This window comes from Squalius cephalus (assembly GCF_949319135.1).
Source record: "Squalius cephalus genome assembly, chromosome: 2".
In the NCBI taxonomy this organism is placed as follows: Eukaryota; Metazoa; Chordata; class Actinopteri; order Cypriniformes; family Leuciscidae; genus Squalius; species Squalius cephalus.
In genome coordinates, this window is record NC_137123.1 from 7,212,494 (window position 1) to 7,239,751 (window position 27,258).

Genomic DNA, 27,258 nt, shown 5'->3' on the forward strand with positions numbered 1-27,258 from the left:
AAACTACTGAAAACACACTGACTCACGACCGCTCTTACTGAATACCAGCCTACTCTGCACTGAGCTGCGGCAGAGCACAGCACACATCTCCCTCGTGTGACGTAAAATGACGCGATGTTGAAAAAAAGCGGTTTGTACTTTATCTACTAAATTGGTGTCCTTTTGTCGTTTTAAAACATTTTAAATCCTGCATTATCTTTTCATATGGTATTTTCATACATGGTTATATATTCATTTAGATTTTTTTTTTTACCTGCAAGATGCTCTTTAAGAATGTTTCATGAATGAGACCCAGTATGTGTATATAAGAGGAGGAAGAGTGTGTGTGTATAAGAGGAGGAAGAGTGTGTGTATAAGAGGAGGAAGAGTGTGAGTATAAGAGGAGGAAGATTATGAGCATAAGAGGAGGAAGAGTGTGTGTGTATAAGAGGAGGAAGAGTGTGTGTATAAGAGGAGGAAGAGTATGAGTATAAGAGGAGGAAGAGTGTGAATATATGAGGAGGAAGAGTGTGTGTGTATAAGAGGAGGAAGAGTGTGTGAGTATAAGAGGAGGAAGAGTGAGTATAAGAGGAGGAAGAGTGTGAGTTAGAGGAGGAAGAGTGTGAGTATAAGAGGAGGAAGAGTATGTGTATAAGAGGAGGAAGAGTGTGTGAGTATAAGAGGAGGAAGAGTGTGAGTATAAGAGGAGGAAGAGTATGTGTATAAGAGGAGGAAGAGTGTGTGAGTATAAGAGGAGGAAGAGTGTGAGTATAAGAGGAGGAAGAGTGTGAGTTAGAGGAGGAAGAGTGTGAGTATAAGAGGAGGAAGAGTATGTGTATAAGAGGAGGAAGAGTGTGTGAGTATAAGAGGAGGAAGAGTGTGAATATATGAGGAGGAAGAGTGTGTGTATAAGAGGAGGAAGAGTATGTGTATAAGAGGAGGAAGAGTGTGAGTATAAGAGGAGGAAGAGTGTGAGTATAAGAGGAGGAAGAGTATGAGTATAAGAGGAGGAAGAGTGTGAGTATAAGAGGAGGAAGAGTATGTGTATAAGAGGAGGAAGAGTGTGTGAGTATAAGAGGAGGAAGAGTGTGTATAAGAGGAGGAAGAGTGTGAGTATAAGAGGAGGAAGAGTATGAGTATAAGAGGAGGAAGAGTGTGTGAAAGAGGTGATGAACGAGGAGGAAGATGAGGAGGAAGAGGAAGGTGTGGAGAATGTTGTCAAGGCTGGATCTGCTTCAGGGTTTTTCTCTTCTCCTGCAGAGATGATATTCTCCGGCCGGACCGACATGAAGACGTGAAGCTGAAGCAGAATAAATCTCTCTCACTGACCTTGATTCTGCAGTTGCTCAACTCTTCTGACTGTACTTTACAGTAACATGCTTTTCATTTACAGTTTTTTACTGTAACCTTTTGGGCTTCTGCAGTTGGTCACTGTATTTCACAGTATGCAAATGCTGAATATACAGACATTCCATACTATACAATATTCAGTACAATACTATACAGTACTTGCAGTGCATACAGCAGGGGTGGAGTGGGACCAAGCGGCAACCTCCCCGTCTCTCTCTTGAAACCAACACGGAAGTGAGTTAAACTGCAGTTCATTGACTGGCCGCTTGAGTGAGTCAAATCTGTATCTCCCCCATGTTAAAATTACCAACTTTACAGCAGAAAAAAACATGTTTACAGCCTGGTTCTCTATGTGGCTTTGGTCTATACAGCTAATTTTGCCCTTCATAACAACTGTAAGGGGGGTGAATTTTTTTATAACTCATCCGTTTAGTTGATTAATATTTAAAGTTCTGCATAATTAAGGGTGTGTCCACTTTTGAGTGACAGGTGGATTCCCGCTGATGTCAATGCTAGGCGTTTGTCTGCTGTTAGCCGCGTCACTACTCACTTCACCTCAGCAAATTTTAGCTGCTGAACTTGCCATCTCTGCAGTGTTTGTGCTTTTTTCGGGATTATTTCATACAATTTAATACACCCATTACTTCGCCCACGGCTTTGGATTCCGTCGTTGTCGTCGAGTATCGTTCGAGAGAACAACCAGCGCTGTATTTCAGTTGTTTTCCTCTGTGAACATGCACTAATGGATGTCTGACAATTTCGTTGCTTTTTGGAGTTTTCAGATTTAAAAACGTCTATAAAGGCTCGTTCGTTCTGCTCTCAGGGAACAGACTGATTATAATATGCTTATGTACCGTCAGATGAAATCCTGCAGGCGTCGGCGCTTTCTCCGTCCATGCAATAAATGCACATCCTTGAATGAGCACGGATTTCTAGCGCATTTACTTGAACTTCATAGGTAATATATCTATGGTTTAACCCATTTGAGAGGCGGCCAGAATCAGAATTTAAAATGGACTGAATAAGCTCTCTACGAACTTGACGAGCGATGCCGCGCTGACGGACCATAGACTATAAAAAAAGAGTGACTGACATGTATGCACATAAATCACTGTCACACACACTCTCTCAGAGTAATAGTTACTGCATAATACATTTTCAACTAGCAGAATAGTACAGAATCACAATACACAGTCTCACTTGTAGCCATGTCTTTTAATAATATTTCGAAGGGCAAAAACAGGAACTTTTAATTGGCTTTTCATCATCAAGTGTCACTTTAGCGCGAGGCCCTGTGCAGTCCTTATATACTGTCTATGGTGCAGTCGCAGACTTGGTACTTTCCATAGGGTCCTTTCAGTAGCATATAGCATTACCTCCAAGCCTGAGCTAACTCGATTACGTCGAGCGGTGAGCGTGGTTTCAGATAGTCAGGCTCCTCCAGCTCCACTCACGCCCCGCCTCTTTGCCCATTTTCTGTTATCCGAGAGTGACGCAAGGTGACGCGAGGCCAAGATGGCGACGGCCGACTCCGCCCACTTTAGGCTTCAAAAATGCTCTTCAGAAACCTACGGGTGACGTCACGAACACTACGTCCATATTTTTTTACAGTCTATGAGTGGGACCAATAAAATCTATCGGGAAATTTCGTAGACCACTGGCCCTCTGGGCAAATTTAAGCAAGTGCTGAAATCTAAAATCACAATAAAATGACTGCACAACGTGAAATGCCAAGTGTAATTATTATAATTTAAAAGATCTTGAAGTCAACAACAACAACATACAATAATACCAGAAAAAGAGAGCCGCTCAATAGTAAACCATTAATTGTTGTCTCATATCACCAAGCTACTTTCAAATTTCACAAGCTTTTGGCTGGCTGGTAGCTGGTGCTCTTTCCCATTTGTGCCTAGCTGTGACACTTTGCTCGTTGATGCCCGGAACATGTCCGTTATTTTGGAGCATTTTGCTGCCTCCTCCTCCATATTGTTTCGCCTTTTGAGTCTGTATAAAAGGCTCCTCTAGAAAGAAGACTTCTATTGTGGGACTTTTATTTTGATAGTTATTTTAGAGTGCGATACCCGCTGCTTCCAGTAGGAGGCATTATTGTTGTTGTTTACTGCCTGCTGCGTCAATATAGATTCCTGAGAGAACGACAGCTGCTCACCTAGAAGTTTATTCCTGCCTGTTATTTGGATGTTTGTTGGCGTTTTGGTGTTAAAAGTATTAGTACATGACCATAAAGTAAGTTTTTTCTGTTTTCTCGATGTTTTAATCGTGTTTTCAGTGGATATTGAGCTTTGTGCATTTAAATGTGCATGCCCGGACATGTACCGATTCATGTGCGATCGTCTGACAGAAAACTAAAAAAAATGTGATTTCTGCTAAATATAGTCAAATGTGACCGTTTAAGTTATATGTCTGTAATCTGTTAACTAATTTATTCTGCAGAAGAATGATCCCGTATTATTTCCTTTTGATTATACTAATTTTGGACATTAGATTGTTTGGTGATGCAACTGGATTCATTAATATGTTAATGCCAAAGCCATTTTGTTAGCAGACCAATAGTTTTATTGTCTTCAATTGCTCATCCCATGCATATTGTGAGATTTAACTGAGATTTAGAGGTAATACTGAATATGTTAGTATTCTTAATTAAGAAGTGACTGATTCATCTGTGAAATGTACACATTTACAGGGTTTTTCCTGGCTCAAAATGAGGCGGAGGTGGTAAAATCCTAATAATGTATTTTAATAATAAGGTAATTAAATGTTATTTTTCATAGATCATCATGTGTTTTCGGCATTATTTTTGTGGATGGAGCCTGGTACCTCTAGGGGGGTCCAGGGGCATGCCCCCCCGGAAGAAATTTTTGTACATTTTAAAGATAAATTCATTAATCTGGTGCACTTTGAGTCACCCAAATCCACTATTAAAAATAAAAAAAATCCACCCGCAAACCACTAGGGCTGCTCGATTATGGAAAAAATCATAATCATGATTATTTTGTTCAGTATTGAAATCACGATTATGTAACACGATTATTTCACATGACTTTGGGAATGTGTTGCAGTTATTAAAAAGACACGGTAACACTTTAATTAAAGTGTAACATTTAAAAATGTTAATTAGTTCACATTAGTTAATAACTAGCATGAACTAACAATGAGAAATACATTTGTTACAGTATATATTAATCTTTTTTAATTTTAGTTAATAAAAATACAGCTGATCATTGTTTGTTCATGTTAGTTCACAGTGCATTAATTAATGTTAACAAATACAACCTTTCATTTTAATAACGTATTGTAAATGGTGAAATGAATATTAACTAAGATTAATAAATGCTGTAGAAGTATTGTTCATTATTAGTTAATGTTAACTAAGGTAGTTAACTAATGCTAATTAATGAACCTTATTGTAAAGTGTTACCAAAGACACCTTTCATCAATTCTTAAAAAAAAATACATTTGAACATTTATTGTACTTTTTGAACTATTAAAATAAATAATATAACAGATAATACTTCAATGAGTATTTTAATAATTCCCGCAGGTCTACCACTTATAATGCGGGAAATTCCCCCGCAAACATTGACTGACTTTAGCCTGTAGATTGTATGAGTATCCTAAATGAATCCACACAGATTATAAAATCAAATCAATCATTTTAAAACTTTCTCCAAGACGCAATTTCACAAACCGCGCGAGTGTTCAGCGGCGCAGCATCTTCTATCTCTCACTCTCTGGATGTGTTGGACAAAGGCAAGCGTCGAAACTACACTCTTGTGTTCAGGAGTCGGGACATGACGGAATTGTCAGTTGCACAATCGGGCCAGCATTGCATCGTAACTAAAGTTTATCATTTTCACTTCTTTAAGTCTTATCAGTTTAAACATTCGAGCTGAGAGAGTTTATGGCATCGGGAGGGGCGGATGTGCGCGTGCGCGCGTCATTCAGAACACAAGACAAAATTAGAGCGTTCTTTCAAAACAGAACATGGCAACATAATCGTTTTTACTCGATTGTACTATTTTGGTAATCGTTGGGAGCCAAAATCGAAATCGAAATCGAAATTCAATTAATTGCACAGCCCTACAAACCACCCATATTCTTTGACTTAGATATCTGCATCTGATCATCACATTACAATTATTCAAATTCTCAGTGTTAAGCATGATAATATGGTAACATATCACACTGAAGTTGGCTAATTAAAAATGAACATTTATTTAAAATAAAAGTTCTTCTTTTGGCAAAATTACATTTCCTTAACCCCTTAACGCCTGAATTTATATAGCTGTATATTAAAAAAAAAATTATGTGTGTTTTTGCCTTTAAGTAGATGGTAAATAATGTTGAGATTATCAATTTCACTTTTGCACAACAAATAAATAGAAATTTTGGTATGTTGTAAATTTGCGACAACAGGCATTTAGGGTAATTTTTCCAAAATGGTAAAATTAATAAAACACATTTTCCCATCTCAGGTATGTAGATTTTATTCATGGCACAAACAGAAATCTACAAAGTACGTAAAAAATATTCGTCACATGAAGTCTATATGAATAACATAGCTATAGAAGCAATCAATAATCTGGTACATATTTTTATCTTAGCACAACTTAACTCATTTTGGGCAATTTCTCCACATTTACACCCTCACGTTTTCGGTGATTCGGAATATTTTTATATTACATTTTTTTTGTCTGGATGGGCTACAATTCTCTCTAATTTTTCCCTTCAAAAAAGAAAGAAAGAAAAAAAACACACGTGTCCCGGACAAAGTATATGGTCCCAGACAAGCGTTATTGTCGAGTCCTCCTGATATGTTTTCCTTGATTGGTTTTCCATGAAGAGAATTATGTTGTTGAAAACGAAAGTAAAGTGACGCACGTTCATTGCGTTTTACCGTGATGAGAGTTCCGTGTCTTTATTAAACTCAACACAAAATTATTTATCTGTCATCCACCCTCGATTAATTGGAATGGAATGTTTTTATTACTTATCCGCGCACTGCGCGCAGCAGCACTATACGGTTTGTGAATGGACACAAGTGGTAACCGCAACAGAACCGTCACGGTGGAAAAAGTGTATCTGACCATGACTGTCTGTCCGAGTTTTGTCGAGAGCCGGAGGCGGCACGAAATTTGACGGAGGCGGCCGCCTCATAATTCTCTATGCAGGAAAAACCCTGCATTTATACTTTTACTAATGTAATATGTTTTTTGTGTTATTTTAGACTAATGTTCAATACACTTTGGAAAGAAGCACCAGTCTCCTCATTCTTTGTGTCCTGACCGACACCCAGGGGTGTAGGCTATACTGCTAACAAGTAGAACTAGAGCCTAGCAGTATCCTTTCCTCTTCAACAGAGTCTGACCTTCTCAGCGCCACCTTTCCCTTTTCTTTTTTGTCTTTCCATCATTTGGGGCTGTTTACACCTGGCCACTTCATGCGTTTTCTCAGATCGGAGAGCTATCTGATTTATCAAAACGATTCCATTTACACCTGGTCACATACATGTGTTTTTGCAAAACAGATATAAATCCGATCTTCAATTCCCGCGTGATTTAATGGAGTGCACGTCACCGAAAGCAACAGATAGCCTATGAACTGCATTTTATTGATCATCAGCTAAAAATTCCAAAATCAAAGACCGCAATAAGAGAGAGCGGCAACAGCCCTGATAAGATCATTTCAGTTCTTTACTTTTAATGAAGATGATTGTGTTAAGCGTCTGCGACTTACTTTCACTTTGATTCACTTAGTTTGCACATTGGCTTGAATTGATGAATAGATGCTCAGCTGCGATCGGATTCAGATTCAAATCCGTCTCGAATGCGTTTCGGAGGGCTTTTACACCTGGTCTTTTCACGATCGGAAAGCTATATCCGATCACATAAAACGCATTAAGTGGCCAGGTGTAAACAGCCCACTCACTCACACACTGTCTGTTAACGTTAGACTTCCAAAACGTTACGAGGAAAAAAAAAGAGGTGTTCATTTACGTCATAGGCCGACAGGCTATGCCATTTGGGGAGGGGCCGCTCACTGATCCCCCAATATTTTTGAAAATCCTAGACATGGTAGTCGATTGCCGAGTTCACGCGCGTGATCATAGGTACTAAACCTATGCGCGTGAACTCGGCAATCGACTACTGTGGACTTCAACTGAAAACAGGATGTAAACACAGGTATTTGCGCTGGCTTAAATAACATCATTTTTATACATTTCTTTCACATCTACTGCAGTCAGATTCACTCGTGTTCACTCTGAAGGAATCACTCACATTTTCTGTGCACTTGTAATGACACATCAAGGATGTTAAGAGGCTAAAAGCAGGTTTAGTACTTGCCCCATTGAAGTCAACAGGGTGCAAATTTTAAAAATAGAATAACTCGGTGTAGGCAACACCGATTTTTGTCGTTGTTCTCTGTATTGACAGCACTCCAAATGTACAAAAAAATTAGCTCAATGTTAAAATTAACCGGAGTTCTCCTTTAAAGGGGCATTATGCAAGTCTGAGTGTTTTTTCTCTACGAGCTCCCCCTAGTGTCTGGTAGTATAACGCTTTCAAACACTCTGTCGTAAAAACGAACTGTTGTTCCTCCCCCCTCGCCACGAGCAACCCAGCTGATCAGCTGTCAACCCAGCTGAGCAGAGGAACCGGCTATTTCAAAACCAGTTATGTCTACCGAGGCAAGTAAAGCAAAACTTTCTTTCCAACTGATGGCGATTTTTTTATTTATTGTGTTGTCATGCATACTAGTATTTTTACCGGGAACGAACGATATGAACGAGGCGAACTACTGCTTTCGTGTTTGTTTGTTTGTTTGTTTTTGTGAGAATGGGCATGAGCATAAAAAATATATATATATCGGAGGCTAATATTTGTCTAAAGTCATATTAGCAAGGTCTATAAGTTCATCTGGTAGAATGATGGTTTACCTTTGCTTGTCTAAGAAAACATCAGAACGTTTTTTCTAGCTCGATCATGATATGTGCAACATTTTGCGCGTCTGATATTGCCTACTATCAGACGCGTTGACTTAGTGACATAAAATAAAAGTGTAAGTTACACAAATAAAACCGACAGAGGAACTGCCAAACAACTACAGAAATCAAACGTGTTTGCTATGACAATGCTAACATCAAAGTTATAGTATCTAGCGTACTAGTAAGCCCCTAACAGACAGCGATCATAATAAAAACCTTTACAGACAATAGCAAACATCCTGAGGTCGCAATTACTTGAAATTTAAATATTAAACACAGTTTATTCCAAAGATACTTAACTTACAAGTACAACAGCAGGATCAGCATCCGTTTTGCAGGCTTCTGTTTCTCTCAGTTCTCACCATTCTGAAAAAGCCGGTCCGATATATTTACTCGAGTCTGACTTCTTGCTCGGTCAGTCTCCCGTTTCCTCTTTCGTTGGTCCTCCGACAAAGATTTCCTAGCTTTCTGCTTCTTTTTTACAGGCTCAGCCTCAGCCATAACTCAATCTATCGTTGCCCTTTGCTTATAGCTAGCCCGCCGGTGCTTGAATAGGGGCGTGTACGTGTGCAGTGCCGTCAAGCAATTCGTTACATCGCGAGACCTGATATCACGCGATACTTCCTGACACCGACCCGCGTCCCAAAGATGCAAGTGAGTTTTTTCTGCTCTCGGGCACCAGGGGGGTGCGAAACCACCACCATTCAACCCGAAATAAGTAATATAACCATTCCACTGACTCCGAAGCTGTTCAGTTAAGGTTAAAAAGTTACCTAGTGTCCCTTTAAAGTAATTCACACTGAGATTATTTATTCACATTTATCTTATATTTCCTGTAATGAGTCGCTGTTTTCATATAGTAATAAAGTATTGTCATGTTTTCATGGCCCAATATAACAGATAAAACAACATTTACAGTTTGATGAATTCTGTGTTTCAGGGGTTTCTAGTGTTGTTTGGAGTGTGAGTTACAGTCCTTCACACATCTGTGCACTAAAGGACTCAACAGTGACAATGAGCTGCTCTTATACATACCCTTCTACTGGATATCAGATCAAGAAAGTGTTCTGGACCAAAAAAAGTGTAGAGCCTCGAGATCTGTCTAATGACCCTGAATACAGACAGAGGCTTCAGTATCTGGGAGATAAACAGCAGAACTGCACCGTCAGACTGAGTCATGTGACACTGAAGGATGAAGACGTGTACTACTGCAGATTCAACACTAATAAAGCTAATAATAAATGGATTGCTGCTCCAGGAGTGACTCTTACTGTCACAGGTGACTTTGATGAGGTTTATCTCTTCTTCTGTGCATTATGTTGAATAATAATCAGTGTATGACAGCAGCACTAGATATAATGTGTGTGTTGTGTTCAGATCTTCAGGTGGAGTCTCCTGAGAGAGTGACAGAGGGAGATTCAGTCACTCTGAGATGTAAAAGCAGCTGCGCTCTGACTGACAGAGCAACATTCATCTGGTACAGAAACTCACAGCCATTAACTGAGAGAAGAGACAGAAACAATGAACTCCTGCTGCAGTCAGTCAGAAGAGAGGATTCAGGCAGATATAGCTGTGCTGTAGACGGACACACTCACATCTCTCCTGCTGTTCAGCTCAATGTCATGTGTGAGTGCAGATTGACTTTCTCTCTTTAACCCTCATGCACTTTAGATTTCTGGTTACAGTCTGTGTGGTCCAGGTCAAACTGATCCTAATTGTATTCAATTCCCCAAAAATCACACACTATATATATATATATATATGTATATATATATATATATATATATAAAAAAAGTTTATTAAAAAAAAAACTTTTAATATCAATACTTTCACACATTACAAAGAATACATTTCTGAATTTATGATTTATAAAAATGTTTTAACCACTATTTTTAAGACTGCCCCTCCCCGACACCCGTGGGACACTTGCCATTATACATTTATAACAATAATATCTTAGTCAAAACCTAAAGTAATCTTGACCAACTATATAGCATTTGAAAGTGTTCAGACTGTAGTTAAGATCACTCAATCCATATATGGAAATCGAAGAGTCCTTATATGGTCACCAGAGGAGTCTGGGTGTCATCTAGTGGAAAAGTTTGGTACTGCGCTCAAAAAATCGTACTGAATTATTTTTTTATTTTTTTTATATCAACCTACAATTTGTCACAGAATTTGTTCAGATATTTAGCTTTAATTTTCTTGAAGTTTTAGTTTATTTATTTTATATAAAATATAAAACTTAAAAATATTTCTACAATAATCTGTGAAGTGTTCCCTTTAAAAAGATACCAAACTTAAGTCTGTGCTCTGAAGTATTTTGGATTTTTAACAAGGTTTTTAAAGGGCACCTATTATGCAAAATTAACTTTTACATAGTGTTTGAACATAAATGTGTCGGCAGTGTGTGTACACAACCACCTTTTTCAATCCCCATAAATCATAAGCAGTGTCTCAGTTATCAAGCCGTATGCTTTCTCACTCACCCCAGCCAAACTCTGTGGAGCCAGGTAAGTGTTGCACTGCATGTTGCACTGTCCTACTCCGGGACGGGTCTCTGTCCTCCACGGGTACGTCTGTGGTCCCATTGGTCCTGCTGGTTCGGTCGCTGGGAGCCTGGTTAGCGCCCGTCACGCTGGCTCACTGGGATGTTCAGATTTGGCTATGCGATTCAGTACAGTGGCGAACGTATAGGCCCCTTGTTCTGCATGCGGAGATTGCGAGATTGTGAGGTCAGGGTTTAACAGCTCCTACTTCATTGTTCCCAAGAAGAGTGGTGGGTTAAGTCAAATCTTGGATGTGCGTGTTTTGAATCGGGCCCTTCACAAGCTTCCGTTCAAAATGCTAGTGCAGAATGTGTTCGTCCCTAAGATTGGTTCGCAGCGATCGGCCTGAAGGACATGTACTTTAATGTCTCAATTCTCCCTCGACACAGACCGTTATACTCTTTGAGTTCGAGGGACGGGCATACCAGTACAAAGTCCTCCCTGTCACCCCGCATATTTACGAAGGTCGTGGAGGCCGCCCTCTTCTTGGCCCACTCGTGAGATCAGTTGTGTGAACACAGGGACCTGGTGCTCAGACACCTCAGCCATCATCATATTCATTGAACTTTCATTTTTGTCTGTTTTAGACCCACCCAGGAGTGTCTCAGTGTCCATCAGTCCATCTGGTGTAATAGTGGAGGGAGATTCAGTGACTCTGAACTGCATCAGTGACTCAAACCCTCCTGCAGAAATCAGCTGGATTAAAGGAGGAACGATTGTAGGATCTGGAAGAATCTTCAACATCTCAAAGATCAGCTCTGATGACAGTGGAGGATACAAGTGCAAGTCCATCTATAAACATGGAGAGAAATACTCTGATACTGTGACTTTAAACGTCATGTGTGAGTTAATAATCATCTGCACATTGTTAAAAAACTTAAAATTCATAAGTATTTGTTATGAATTTTTATTTGTGTCTTTAGATCCTCCCAGAAACGTCTCAGTGTTGATGAGTGGATCTGGTGTAATAGTGGAGGGAGATTCAGTGACTCTGAACTGCATCAGTGACTCAAACCCTCCTGCTCTGAACTTCAGCTGGTTTAAGGAGAATGAACCCTCAGCTGTTGGATCTGGACAGAGTTTCAGTGCACTACAGAGTGGACGCTTCTACTGTCAGGCTCACAATCAACATGGATCTCAGAGATCAGACGCTGTAACTGTCACAGGTGAAGCTTTTATTAACACACTCCTGTATCTTCACATCATTCATCAGTTTGGAGAGTTAATCATGATGATCTTCCTCTTTCAGTTCATCATGTTGCTGGTAGGAATGTGATTGTGATCACAGCGGCATCTGGAGGATTATTCATCATCATCTTCATCATCATCTTCATACTGTCTATAATGTGAGCTTAATAAAAAAACTGCAGTGATTGTATAAATTCACTTTTGGTCTAATGTAGGAAATGGCTAATTTGTGTTTTTAATTATTAGTAATCTTTAAAATAAATCCATATGCTGCTAATGTCTTTCAATATAACAGAAAGAAACGAAGGAGTGTTAAATCTGAAGATCGTACAGTGAAACAGGTAAATCTCATTGATTTATATTTTATCTGGTCAAAACACATGGTCTAATCTCTGTGTTGTGGCTTCAATTAGTTTCAGATATATGCTCAAATTAAGAGAAAGTGCGAAAAACTGCAGAAACTATAAAATCCACATCAAGACCAAACTTTGAAGAAATTCATGTTATTTTATTTTGTTTATTTTATATAGCTTTAACTTACATGAAACATGGAGTAAAATATTTATTCAGTAATCATCTCATCTCGCCATTTTTCGTTACCGCAGCAAACGCTCACACTTCTGAACACCTTATCGCTTCAGTTGAATGGAAAAATGTTCTAGTAATAATTTTATATTATTGACTGTATGATTGATTATTATTGATTCTACAGCATGTGATCCATCAGTGTTGTAAGATATTTGTAATTTGTAGTGATTACAATTTAGCTCAAAGGAATTATTAATTAATTTATAGGGAATTCAAAAGAGTCGCTTATTACAACCGAGCAAATGACTCGTTCGCGGTTCATTTGAACTGGCTGTAACTATCAACTCTGCAACGGATATAAATATCCGAACTATAGTGAAACACTATATAGTTAGCAAGGTAACTTAGATCAGAAATTTAAGACATTAAATTTGTAAGCACAATAACACAAGTAATATTTCTCTTTAAAATACAAACAAGACTTTATTGATTATTCTAACTCATAAAACTAATATCTAACACAAACACACACACACACATACACATTCATACGCGTTGCAGAAAGAAAAAGAGTAAGGAAAGATTAAGTTTTAAGAGTGAGATGATGTAATCCCAAGTTTCTATAGTGCACTCATAAGACATGACCTGGAACGAACCATCAATCATTAATTTAACCCTTCTATCGTTTCTTAGACAGGTTATTAAATTTATATCAATACACCAGTGCAGCTTTTAGTCTGGAGGTACTTGCTTGTCTTTGCGTTCCTTTTTGGGAATTCCCTTCGTTGCGTAAAAGGGGGTTTCCCCGGGTTCGTTCGTTGGCTGTGGTCTCCTTGTGCCTGGGTCTGCGGCGTTCCAGTCACGTGTTGTGCTGGCGGATGAATTGAAAGTCTTTGTCTGAAGCTGGCTTTGCAGAAGAAACGTGGCTCGAAATCTTGTCGCAAAACTTAACTTAGAACCGAGACTCACAACGGAAAAGAAAGGAAACTAAGAAAAGAAAGGAAATTGAGAGGAGTAGATGATGGCTTGAATGAAGCTGTTTAACCCATGTTCTTCGGATCTTGATTTGGGTTATTTCGTCTGCGCGTTTACATGGTTCCTAGTCTGAGAGAGCGAGAGCAGAGAGAGAGAGAGCTTTGTTTCTGTCTAAGATTTTTAAACTCAAAGTTTGTCCCCCCTCCTGAAGAGATCGGACCAATTAGACACTGGCTTTGTTTGCAAAGACATAAATCATGCGTTATCTGGGATCTCCTTACTAGCAGAGAGAACAGAGGCTACAGTTTAGATATTATTACTATTATAAGAATACGAACATTTTACACATTTCAATCAAGCCATCTTTTGAATCATGAGCATACGATCATATTGATATGAAACACAACACACTTTCATTCACACATCTAACAGTTATAACAATTACATGAATTGTATGGCATCTAAGCATATTAGACACATTTATTGTAGAAACAATATAGAATCATGTCGTTGCATGATGCTTGATTTATAAGTCCATTGAAAATTGTTCTTGAATGATTTTATGTATAGTTATGGGTAAAATCGCAGTTCCCTGGTTTGAAGAGAAGAGAATTCTGGTATGTTCCTTCAGAGGTCCTTAAGGTGGAGGGGGTCTGGAATGTTGTGGGCTCGAGCAGCTTCTGCTGTTATCTTGATCGGGCTGAATTGTGCTATCTCTGAGCCAATCATTCTTTTCCAAGCTATCTCACATTGACCAGTTCTTCCTTTAGTTGGGCTCATCTTCTTTGAAGCTTGCATGGCCATAAAGTTCTTAGCTGGGGGTTTTCGTTGGTCAGCGGAGACTGGCTGGCTGGAGCCTTCTTTTATGGCTCTGGGGTTGGTGATTTGGTGTCTGGAATGTTCAGTTCTGTGAGAAATGATGTTTGAACAATTCACCTGGAAGATTCATTTGTGTTTGTTTCACACTCAATCCTACAGTGTCGTGATAATCTGAAGAACTTTAAAACCTTGTGCACAATAAAGGTTTGAACTTCTGTATCTTTCAGACACACTGAGAATCTCAACAATGGTGATGATAAAAGTGCAGTGTATGATGGGAGCATTCAATCAAAACTCATCAATATCTCCCAGCATGCATTGTAGCATGAATAAATTATGCTGAATTGCCTTAGTATTTTCTTTTATTATTATATCTGCTTTTATTTTTGCTGTTGTTTTTGTTGCAACTTTTTTGTAGCTTGTTTTGTGATGTTCAGAGTTTTATCTGATTATTTTGTTGATTGTCACCGTTGTTGAGATTCATACGCTGATTCTTGATCTCTGTGTTGGTCTACACTATACAGTAGATCAAAACCTTTATTATACACCATGTGTTTTTAAAGTTCTTAAGATTACTTCTTTGTCACTGCTGGCTCACATGTGGTAGTGACACAGAACTATTACACTCAAGAACAAGAAATATATTAGTAATAAACATAATGAAAGATAAGGCTCTTTATGAGATCTGGCCACTACATGACGATTATGTCACCATCAATAAATAGCCATCTGATTTTCATGTCATAACGAATGTGTTTTATAAACACAGTTAAAGCAGTCAGAGTAAATCTGACGTTAGAAAGTCAAGGGTCAAGAGCTCAACTAAAGCAAACACTGATCTCCATAATGGTCTCCAAACTTTCTCCAAACTTTATTATTTTCTATAAAACGTCAACTTCTAAACTTTTGCTAATTCTCAATAATAACTTTTATGACAAATTGGTTTGTAATACAATATTTTTAAATTACAGGCAACCACAGTTGGCTTTTTTTTTTTTTTTACCATGCCATAAAACCTAAAATATTACTGTCGTATTTTTTACTGTAAAGCACCTGCATCCATCTGCCAGTTTTTTACCGTAAACTTTAGTACAATGTTGTAAAACACAAATATTTCTACCATATTTTTTATGGTAAAGTACTAGCAACCACAGTTGCCGGTTTTTTTACCGTAAATTTTTGTTCAATGATGTAAAACATAACAATTGCTACTGTATTTTTTACGGTAAGGTACGGTAAATGCAACGGTAAGGTTTTTTTTTTTTTACAGTGTACTTCCAAAATCCATACAATTAACAGTATTTTACTGTAAAATTACATGAAATGTCCCGTGAGAGCTATTGCAGTTTTTCACTGTATATAGTAAGGGTATCTCTGTTAAGCAATTAACATGTCTTTTCCTTTGCTTTTTTACATTTTTTTACTGTTAAAATCACGAACATATGAAAAAGCCCTTTACTTTGAACATTGTCAGGGAACTTTTTTGATAATTTTTTCATAAAATTGTGTATGTTCCAAAGTTTATCATTGATCATGTTTTTAAAAATGTATATTTATTAATGTGATTGTGATGTTTTGTGATGTAAGACCTTCTGTCTCTCCTGTAGATCTCTGATCCCAATGAAGACACATATACAGCTCTTGAGCTCAAGTCCACGACCTCTGACCTGTACGACACACTCACAGTAAGGGAGACGTCAAAGTCAGATACTCCATCACAGATGATCACATGACCGATCTCTCGCTCTCTTTCACACAGACCGTTGATCGCAGACATCCTGAAGACTCTTGATCCTCAGAGCTTTTCTAAACATGAGAATCCATCAGTAAGTGTCAGAACCTGCAGCTCTTCTCAATGTTATCAATAAAACTCTCTTCAGATTAGTGTGATTGTTTTATGTATCTTGTGAAAGGGTTTATAATGTTGTTGTTGAACTTCAGTCAGTCTTTCTTCATCTTATTGTTTGTTCAGATCAACAGGAAGATTCTGCAGTGAGAGGCGGAGCACAAATGAACCAATCCTGAGCTCTGTGGGCGGAGCCACTGATGATTGACAGGGGTCATCAGTGATGAGTCACAAGAGATTAATTTCTGTATAGTTTAAGAAACATGATGTAACAGTGGAATTAAATGGTATATTGAGAAGTTGAGATATTGATGAGTTTTGATTGAATGCTCCCATCATGCACTGCACTTTTATCATCACCGTTGTTGAGATTCTGAGTGTGTCTTCACTTTAAGAATCTTAAAGTTCTTAAGATTACTTCTTTCATTGATTCCATTAAAAAATATCAATATTAAAATTGTTAATGACAAAACATGGGTTTCTGCATCACTTTTATTTGTTTTCAATACTTTTTTCATGTTTGCTCCAAAACACCCCTGACATTTAGCTGGAGTTTGTTGGTGTGATATGCCTTTAAGTGTAATTAATTATTTTTTCTAAAAATAATTTTGAAAAATCACATACCAATTTAAGAAATAACTGGTTTTGACACTGGCATCAGAGTCCTGCACGGGTCCGATTTTGTAAATCCGCACCCGCCCGTACCCGCAGTGCTTCAAACCGCATCCGACCCGTTTTCCGCCAGCAGCACTAATTAAAATCCGCACCGCACCCGACCCGCTTAAAACAGAACCGATACCCGACCCGCACCGGAAATAAAATCAGTTTAGCCAATCACATTATAGACACAATTACAAAAATGTTTATTGCCAGGTCATACAGAAGTTATTACACGACAATTAACACAAGGACAACTTCAGCCGAAGCTGTCAAAAGGCCGGTATATGAAGAACATGGCAAACGTTACCACAAAACTGAGTAGCCTTAACATTTTACCAATCGAACAGACAACACTATATGCCACGCAATTTCGTCTAGCCTACATCTGATCATTTTGGGCTCAAACACGCCCTGCACACCACACATACTTAACAGTGTTAAATTTAAAAAATACTGTTCGATAGAACTGCTTTGTTACCACAGTTTCTGCGTGCTTCCTCTGCGATGAAGTTCCACATTTGCGGCTATCCAACACGAAAATGCATGCAGCAAATAAGCCTTTCACAATACTTTCTTCAGGTAACTCCAAATTTTTCCCACATAGTGGATTTGATTTTTTATGACGTATTGTCGACAACTTTACAATCTCCACTAGTTATTATTTTCTTCAACTCCTCAACATCCATCTCAATGACTGCAAGCCTAGGTAACGTTATAGATCCTGGGAGGGCGTGGCGCGTCGGCACAAATAAACTGATGTGGATTTTATTATTTTATCAACTTGAAATACAGGCATATTTTTGTAGATGTGTTCCTAAAAATATGCATATATTTTTACGTTTGAATGTGATTGTTTTAAACCCGTGTTTAGACCCGTGTCCGACCCGACCCGCACCCGTATCCGACACGGTTGGATATTTTTCACCCGTTTGAGCAAAATTTGCAGTTCACCCGTCGTGCAGGACTCTAACTGGCATTGTTAAAACTGTAAGAAAAAGTATTGGTATCGGATCAAAATAAAAAAGTTTGTAATCGCCCATGCCTAACAATCCCTCAAACTGCCACCAGAGGTCACATCTCCTGCGTCTGACATCAACCTCGATGAGCCTCACCTGTAAATCACTAACATTCATCTTCATTCTTCAACAAAGAAAATATCATCATTTTTCGTTAGTTTTAATCCTATTGTTGTCTTGTTGAAGGAGAGGAATTTACAGTTTAAGACCAGGACCAGATATGATGAATGAAGACCAGAGGCCTGATGTATAAACGTATTTTTCCACGCACATATCGGGATTTATAAAAAATAAACTTGGCGTAAATAAGTGCGCACAGTAAGGATGCTCTTGACCGTGCGTACGCACTCTTTTAGAAGAGTATGTGTTTTGGCGACACCAACTGGCCCAAATAGCAATAACTATTTAAAATGAAAAACTTCTAAATTATCCTATTACATCACCCAATAAATCAAATTGCATCAACCTGAATTATCATTATCAGCATTCTTAACCAGCTGCAAATACTTTGAATTTACTCTTTTTTTTTTTAATGAATGGGCTTTTTGTTCACTTTTAGACAGAAAATCTAAATAAATACAAGATAATACAAATATAATTTCACTCACCAAGCCTGTCACTTGAAGCAAATATCCATCCGTTCTTAAATGTCCGCGCCAGCGAGCGCGTTGAGCCGTTTAGTGAAACTGACGCAAATAACAGTTTAAATAAATAAAATAATGATTTAAACTATGTTTTACTTCTGATATAAACATTTAGATTAAATATGCCATTCAAATTAATGGAGAACACTTAAACATGAAATCATTACTGAGAAGCTACAACATTTTTTATATTCAAATTCAATCAATATAAATATTTGTTGTGGATGTTTTTGAACACTTTTCCTGTGGCGTGCTGTGTTTTAATGTTTTAACCACAGAGATAAGTGCTTATCATGATAATACAAGATTGTCTGAGAAAATAGTTTTGTGCAAATAATGCCCAAGGCCTATCTGTTTCCATTAAAAATATAAATCAATTAAAAATACTATTCAGCCATGTGGAAAAGATGAAATGTATTTTACACTATTTATTTATGTATTCAAAAACAAGACAAGGATAGGCAAGTACATGATTTTTATTAATGTAATGCACTGAAAAAGTATTTTCATTCATCCAATTAAAAAATTTTAGGGTAATGGTTCACATCTATATTTTATAACTTGAGCCAATGAAAAATAAATAACTTGCCCTTACCAATATTTTCTATGTCAATGAAAACTATTTTATAACACTTGGCACAAAGCATATTTTTCTTGTTGAAAAAAATCAATTAATTTAAATTCTATTTTTGATCTAAACAAAAATATATAGATTTAATCAAAACAAAAATTCTCATTTAATAAATATGTATTAGAAATTATTTGTTTTCTCCAATTAAATAGATATTGATTTAATAACACAATTATTTCTCATTTTTAAAAATACAAGTTAATAGAAATTATTTATTTTAAACAAACAAAAAGATATGGATCCAATAAAACATATTTCCCATTAAGGAACATTAATTAATCTTGTCCAAAATCAAATAAAAAAGACACATAATTTTCATTAAATCGATATTTATTGAATTATTATATACATTACTTCCACACATACACAATTTCGTGTCAGATTTTCAACATTTGCGACAGATGGCAAGTCCCTCAGAACCTCTTGACCCTCAAGTATATGATTCCAATGTTTGTGGGTACAGCTTGTGCTTGTGCATCTCTGATGACAAAGATTTCCATGGTTTCTGCTGAAGAGTTTTTTCAGCCTCTTCCTTCTCCAACACCTGGAAAAGAATTTAGGAAGGAGAAAAGAAAAAGAAAAAAAGAATAAGGAATCAATACAACTTGGATTTCCCCCCAAATTAGTTCACATAATACTAATACTTCTAACTAATTATAAAATTTACTCCAATTTGTTGTTGACATAAATATAAGTTGCACAAACTTTCCAGCACATGGGACTCTGATTTTAGCTGAAAGTAATTGTTTCTATATTTGAAATTAGCCTTCAGGCTGTTTTCAGACATATATCTGAACATAGTCTGATGGCTAATTTTGAAGTGGACAGCCATATCTAGCGTTTTCACATCTCTAAAGTAATCTGGCCTTACCAGGAAATCTTTGATGAGGTCCTCCACTGTTTCTCCCATAAAGGATGAGATATTTAAGTGCTCTTTGTAGCGGTGTCAGTATCCTGCATCAAGATAGTACAAATTTGGCATGAGGGTACATTATGGTCAACAATCTTTAGCACAATATATGTTATCAGTTGATATAATAATCATTACAATATATGATTCAATAGTGTGTCAATCCTATTACTAACGCCACGAAAAAATGTCTGCCCCCCCCCAGTGTCCTCTGGCTAGTACTAGCTGCTACACTTTTTTGAAAACCAACTGACATCAACCGATTGGCGCCAATGCAGCAATACTTCCATAAATAAAAAGCATACAATCCATAAATAAATGACCATTGTGAGTGTCGACAGTCATAAGTGTTAGTTAACGTTACCATTAATCACAAGTGAACGCCAGTCCTTTTACATGTAAGTTAACGTTAGCTCCTTAGTTGTTGATCAGGTTTCTACGGTTTTAACCAGAGAACGTGCTGCATCGAAATAACGTTATGTTCAATGATTAAACGTTCACGTTAATTACCATTGTAAAATCAAAATAAGCCAGGGGTAAACGTATATGTTCCCTTTTGCAATCGGTCAGGTATTGATTAACGTCGACACATTAACGTTAACTTGCCTATAGTGTAAACTAAGCTAGCTAACACATTTTTAAACTAATGTAAGTTACATAACGATATCTACCAGATAAATTCGGCAGAGCAACATGTCTTGTACAGGCTACTAAATATACAGCAGCACATTTAAATGGTTGTTTGTTTCACTTACTTCAGTTTATCCGCGATGAAATCTGATTCTCTCTGGAGCAGCAAAGTGATCCACGGAACGTAGAAGAGCGGTTACATCGGTCTGCCGACTGGTCGTCGAGAAGATTTGTGTTTAATGCCCAAGCGCAATCCTGTGTGTAACCTTGAAATTGTACATTCGTCGAAACAAATATTTCTTATTTGAGCTCTTAATGAAAAATATTTATATTTAACTATGTTTTGAACGAAAAAAATATTATTTGAAAAATAAAACAAATAATGGTAAACTGAATTGAAAGACAAATTATTAATTGGATGAAATACTGCTTGAAAACCTTTTTACAGTGTGTGTCTTGTACCGTTAAACGTTATCACGTGGATGAATAATCATATGCAAATGATATGCAGATGAGGATATGCATAGTAAAACTAGGCGTTGTAAGCTCCATATATGGTTATTTCAGGGTGGAGAGCATGTGCGCACAATCTTCCGCTGACTGGGATTTATAAAGTGAATTCTGCGCAGGTTCTGGTGTACGAACGGTTTTATAAGTCTGAATATTTTTTTGCGTACGTCATTTTTGGCTTTCAGGCGCACGTACACTTTTAGTAAGGATCCTACGCACAGTTTTATAAATGAGGCCCCAGGAGTCAGAAGTGCAGTCAATTGATGAAAGTTTTCCTGAAGAAAGTTTGCAGTTTCATCAGCAGAATCAGCTTCAATACTCGGCAAGGAGTTTGTAGGCCGTTCTGCCGTACATTCCCATTTTCACACCAATAATACTCTCACACAATCATGAATCAACGTCATTATTTCAGGAAGAATGATTCTGATTGGCTAAGAAAGAGATACATTTAGAAAATATCCACGCATGGACTGATAAAGCACATCTCCACTGGTTATACAGCTGACACCAGGACCCTGAGTCAGTGACTCTCCTGGGTCACAGGACTGCGTTTCGAGGCGCCATGCAGTTTGTAGAGAACAAGTTATTTCGTTTCCCTAGGGTGCCAATACTGCAGTGTAAAAGGAATACTAGCACACACACACACACAGGATACAGAGTTTCTTCAAGGTTGAAGTTGGTCGAACTCTGGCTCTAAACAAGTCATACTTGTTTGACACAATGTGGCTCAGACTTTGACATTAAATATAATGCAAAGAAGATAATATTATGATTGTTAGGAGTACCCTTACGAAAAGAAGTATACTTAAAGTTAATTTTATGATGTATACTTAAGTAATGTTCAAGTATATTTTTAAGTATTTAAGTATTATGTAGTAAGTATATTAATGTCAATATGTACTTGTAGTAAACTTGTAAGTGTACTATTTTAATACCGCTTGGGACTAAATTGGCCCACTTTTACAATATAAAAGTATATGTTTAAGTGTACTATAAGTGTAACAGTAGTAAACTTTAAGTGCGCAACTAGTTCATAATTACGTCTCTCATTTGTACTGCAAGTGAATTTATGGTACTTATGGACAAGTATTTTAATACTTGTAGCAACTTTAAAGTATACTCTCAGTAAACTACTAGTTTAGTAGTTTTATACTACACATTTCCTTTAAGTGAACTTAACATTATACAGGTATAGTTTACTATTTATATATCATTTTTGCACTTGCAGTAGGCCTATACTACTATGTTCAAATGTTATTTTTTATACTTGAAAAATACCTTTAAATGTACTTTAATTTTAAAAACATTTTATTAGCTTCATGCATCCTTTTTTATCAACACTTGAATGTTGGTAAGTTTCATAAATAAAGGCAACATTTTTAACGAAAAAGATGAGAAAATCTCATTTTTGTCAAAGACGCCTTGATCAGGTTCAGAAACGTGATCAAACACAGATGGAGTAGATCGAGTCCAACACCAACAAAGCTTCACAGTCATTTTCTCTTCATGGGTTACGCTTCATTTCATTTGGTAATATTAAGCAGTTTTGATTTACAAGCTGTTTAATGTTTGATGATCACATTATTTTACATTTGAGTGAGCAATCTTCTATCACTTGTTTCAGCTTCTTCTTCTCCTGTGTTTTGTTCCGGAGATTCTGTACTAGAAGATGTGTCATAGCGCCCCCTACCGTATAACAGTGAAAACATGGAGAGCTGGAAAATTCAGTCAATGGCGGGGAAAGAGTAAAATAGAATTAAAGTAAATTCCTATACACTACCAGTGGACTAGCCTACACAAAAATTCAGATACGCAGAATTAGAAACATATCTGTTTTATATCAATATTTTAATCAATATTTTCAAACAATATAAGTTTCATAAGACTGTGTATATGAAAAACTATGTAAAAAAAGTTTATTTAATAGGCTACTCGATCAAAAGAGTTAAAGACCCACTCCGATGAAAATCATGTTTTTCTAGTGGTTAACATGTTCTTGTGGCATTTTTCTGATGTTAGAGGACATATCTTGAGAAAAATAAGCTCGAAGTTGTATTTCTGAGTATTTCTGCATTCAAATGGCTGTGAATCAGTAGCAGACGCTAAAATGCTGGCTAAAATAGACTGGAGTTGTGACGTAGTAACTCCACTGGACGGGGCCACAAGCTCATACTCCCCTCCGCCCCGCCCGCTCAGGTTCTGAGGAGTAGAGAAGACGATGGCGTATCAACACCTATGTGCGGTAGCGGGTTGCAATGCTAAGAGGAGAGATATTGGTATTAGCTTTCATGCTTTACCAAAACATGTTGCTGTGAGAGATGAATGGATTACGTTCCTTGGTCACGGCAATGTTAAAAACCACACATCGGTTTGCGGTCAGCACTTCACAGAAAACTGTTTCACCAACTGGCAGGAGAAAAAAAATGGGCTTCGTCAGTAAATTATTTTTGAAGCCGGATGCAGTGCCTTCCATCAAGACACCATCAACTGGACAGCCTGTGTCTTTACCGGTAAGTTGTTTTTTTTTCTGTCGGGAGCTAGTTCAACGATCCCGCCTGTTTGCAAGCACAGTCTCCGTGCCAACGGCTCCGCCCACAACGCAGAGGCGAATTGCTAATGAGCTACTGCCGCTCTGCTGAAGCGAAGTCCCAGAAAATGGCACAGGTTTTGTGATTTTGGCTAAAAACGGCATAATCATAATTTAAAGACCACTGAGAATGTTTAAAAATAGCTCAAAATACCCATGGGAACATTGATCTTTATTGAAAGTGGGTCATATATGTAGTTGAAATATATATGTGGGTCATATATGTAGTTCTTGACTGAAAAAAAGACAGAAAGTAACTTTAGGGCGCATTTGTATGAAAGACAACAACTCCCACAATGCACCACATTGCACAGCTTCGCAAGCCACTCCCACTAATTCAGAACAGCACATATGAGGTATCCGCCTATCGGAGAAATCACTCTTCCGTCTACAAGGCTAGCTACCACTAGAGCTTGAAATTCACTTCACACAAAATGTCTAGTTAGTTGGCAAACTCATTAGTGAATTACTCCTCGTTTGTATTTCTTTCGAAATGGTGAGTTATTGCATGGTACCGGGATGTTCAGAAGAATCTGTTACATTAGTGGGGTAGTCGGGCAGGGTTCCCTTTCCACACCACACAGTGAAGAATGGCAGATGAAAATGAAGGGCAGCCTGAAGGCCCAGGGTGTAATGTGTCACAAGGAACTGGGGCCAGACTGGAAAATGTTCCATTTAGTCAGCCTGTGATAAATGCAATGATGATGCCTTGGTTTATGGGGGTCCCATGGATCCCAAGGTTTAATGGTGACTCAAGTAAAATGAGTTTTTCTGAATGGAGTGGGCAGGTACAGGCTATGCTGAGGGCACAAGGGTTAAATCAGGAACAGAAAATTGACTTTATATATGGGGCACTTGAGGGTGAGGCAAAAAGAGAGATGAGGCTACTGAATCCAGGAAGACGCTTAACAAGTGTAGACCTGCTGAGCGAGTTAAAGAGACTGTATGGGCGTGTAACACCAGTAGCCCAGATCCGGGCACAATTTTTTAAATGTCACCAACAGGAAGAGGAAACTGTTTCTGCTTCCATTCTCCGTCTCCGGGAACTATTCTCCACATGGAGGCAGCAGGAACCAGCGGGCTCTGCCCAGGATGAGATGACTATTAGGTACCAGCTTGTCCTGGGTTTGAGGCCTGGTGTGGTGCAACAGGAACTCCAAAGGCAGGTGCATAGAAAACCTACATTGTCCTTCACTGAGATGTGTAGTGAAGTGAGAGCATTAGAAGTTGAGTTGAAGATGGAGCCTGTCTGTGCCTCACGTATCTCTGTGCCACAGACAAACCAATCCATGGTTGCACCAAGCCTAGAGGAGTGGAGGGAGATAGTAAGAGCCGAACTTAGAAAAGAAATTACAGACCAACTTTCTGTTATTAAAGAAACCTTAACTGACGAGATTAAACGGCAACTCTCTCCTCAGACTTGGGTGCATAGAGACCCGTCTTTATCCCCTAGGGGGGCTGTTCAGGAAGGCCGCTATACTGCCTCCCCCAGGCGTCACCAGACTTTGGAATCGGACGACCGGGGCAAACCAATCTGCAGAGGCTGTGGGAAGGCTGGTCACATTCAGAGGTACTGTCAACAGGGGAGGAGGCAGTTAAACTAACAGCCCCAACCACTGAGAGCCAGATGGTTGGGGAGGGGGACCAGGGAAAGTTACGCTGTTCAGTAAAACTTTCTTCCAGAAATGGCTGAGTGGAGAGCAGAAGCGAAGCCCACAAGATCTGCACTGGCTTTCTCTAAAAGCAGCTAATGGACTACAGATCCCATATACTGGCTACGCCATCTTGGATTTTTCAGTGGGAGGAGTCACCGTGCCAGGTAAAGTGGTTATCATTGTGAAGGATGAGTGCCTGAGTGCTGAAAGGGGTATCCTAGGGATGAATGTCATTTCACATTGTTGGAAAGAGCTGTTTCAGGGAGTCCACCCTGGCCTGACTGTCTTTGGTGCAACTATGTCACGTGAAGCAAAGAGGGAATGGGAGCGTGCTTTTGCTGTCTGTCAAAAGGTTTCAAAGGATGAATCATCTGATGGACAGATTGGAGTGGCCAGGTTAACCCACCAAGACCCAGTCTATTTGCCTCCTAACAGTGAGATGGTGCTGTGGACACACCTCTATGCTGCGAAAACCAGGTTGGATTTTTGTGCTTTGGTGGAAGGCCCAGAAAGAGATGATGAGTGGCAGGTGGCTCAGGCTGTTACTACTGTGGTGAAAGGACACCTCCCTATAAGGGTACGTAACCTCAATCCTTACCCCATATTGATACCTCAACTCCGCCCCCTGGCTAATGTCTTCCAGGTTGACCCGAGGCAGATTCGAGGGGAAAAAGACCTTGTTTTGAAGACTTTGGATGCAGGTGTGGTAGAAGTGGATGTGCAGACCAACCACATCGGTACAAAAGATCATCCAGCAACAACAGAAGATGGACTCACTGTTACAGCGATGGAGAGACATCTTTGCAGCAGGTGATGAGGACTTTGGCCAGACCAGTGCAGTCCTCCACTCCATACCTACAGGTTCTGCACCGCCCAGTAGGGAGCGCTACAGGCCAGTTCCACCAAGCCTTTACCCTGAATTGAGGGAACTTCTGCAAAACATGCTGGATAATGATGTCATAAGGGAAAGCTCCAGCCATTGGGCAGCACCAATTGTCCTTGTGAAGAAGAAGGATGGATCCTGGCGCTTTTGCGTGGACTACAGGAATCTGAACGCCCTAACCCACAAAGACGCCTATCCCTTGCTAAGGATAGAAGAATCCCTCACCAGCCTCAAGCAAGCTGCTTGGTATTCTACCCTTGACCTGGCCAGTGGATATTGGCAAGTAGATGTGGACCCGAAGGATCGAGAGAAGACTGCATTCACCACACCCCTGGGCTTGTACGAGTTCCAGAGGATGCCATTTGGCCTCTGTAATGCACCTGCAACATTTCAACGCCTGATGCAGCGGTGCCTGGGTGGGCAGGTCCACGACTCTCTCCTGATCTACTTGGATGATGTTGTTGTATACTCCCCAGACTTTGACATCCACATCAATCACCTGGAGCAGGTTTTTGAGAAGTGGGCAGCCCATGGCTTAAAGTTGCAGCCCCATAAATGCAGCCTGTTCCAGAGGAAAGTCACTTACCTTGGCCATGTCATCTCTGGTGAGGGAATATCCACAGATCCCGAAAAGACAGTTGTCGTTGAGAACTGGCCCATCCCCTCTACCATTAAGCAGGTACGATCATTCCTTGGGTTTGTGGGGTACTACAGAAGATTTGTGAAAGGTTTTTCTAAAGTAGCAGCACCCTTGAATGCTCTCCTAGTAGGTTCTGCTAGTATGCGGAGAGGAAATGCTGCCATCAACTGGACCACAGACTGCCAGATGGCATTCGATTCTTTGAAGACTGCTCTGGTGAGTGCCCCAATCTTGGCGTATGCAGACTTCTCAAAA

At 38.8% G+C, this 27,258-nt stretch overlaps 1 protein-coding gene and 2 long non-coding RNA genes across 3 annotated transcripts; 2 read left to right on the forward strand and 1 right to left on the reverse strand.

Annotated features, from left to right (window-relative positions):
• Window positions 1-9,346: 9,346 nt before the first annotated feature.
• On the forward strand, window positions 9,347-12,231 carry LOC307148866 (B-cell receptor CD22-like; the record flags this gene model as incomplete). The annotated part of the gene is made up of 5 exons (XM_079854771.1): window positions 9,347-9,611; window positions 9,710-9,958; window positions 11,469-11,723; window positions 11,805-12,047; window positions 12,131-12,231. 5 exons carry the CDS (start codon window positions 9,347-9,349, stop codon window positions 12,229-12,231), a joined length of 1,113 nt encoding a protein of 370 aa, XP_079710897.1.
• A 3,771-nt stretch (window positions 12,232-16,002) lies between these two features.
• Window positions 16,003-16,464, forward strand: LOC307154555. The gene is made up of 3 exons (XR_013820374.1): window positions 16,003-16,076; window positions 16,151-16,217; window positions 16,364-16,464. It is a non-coding gene; the product is annotated as an uncharacterized lncRNA (long non-coding RNA).
• A 3,193-nt stretch (window positions 16,465-19,657) lies between these two features.
• On the reverse strand, window positions 19,658-21,059 carry LOC307154559. Its single transcript, XR_013820377.1, has 3 exons — window positions 20,854-21,059; window positions 20,060-20,142; window positions 19,658-19,732 (listed from the first exon to the last, which is right to left on the reverse strand). It is a non-coding gene; the product is annotated as an uncharacterized lncRNA (long non-coding RNA).
• Window positions 21,060-27,258: the final 6,199 nt, after the last annotated feature.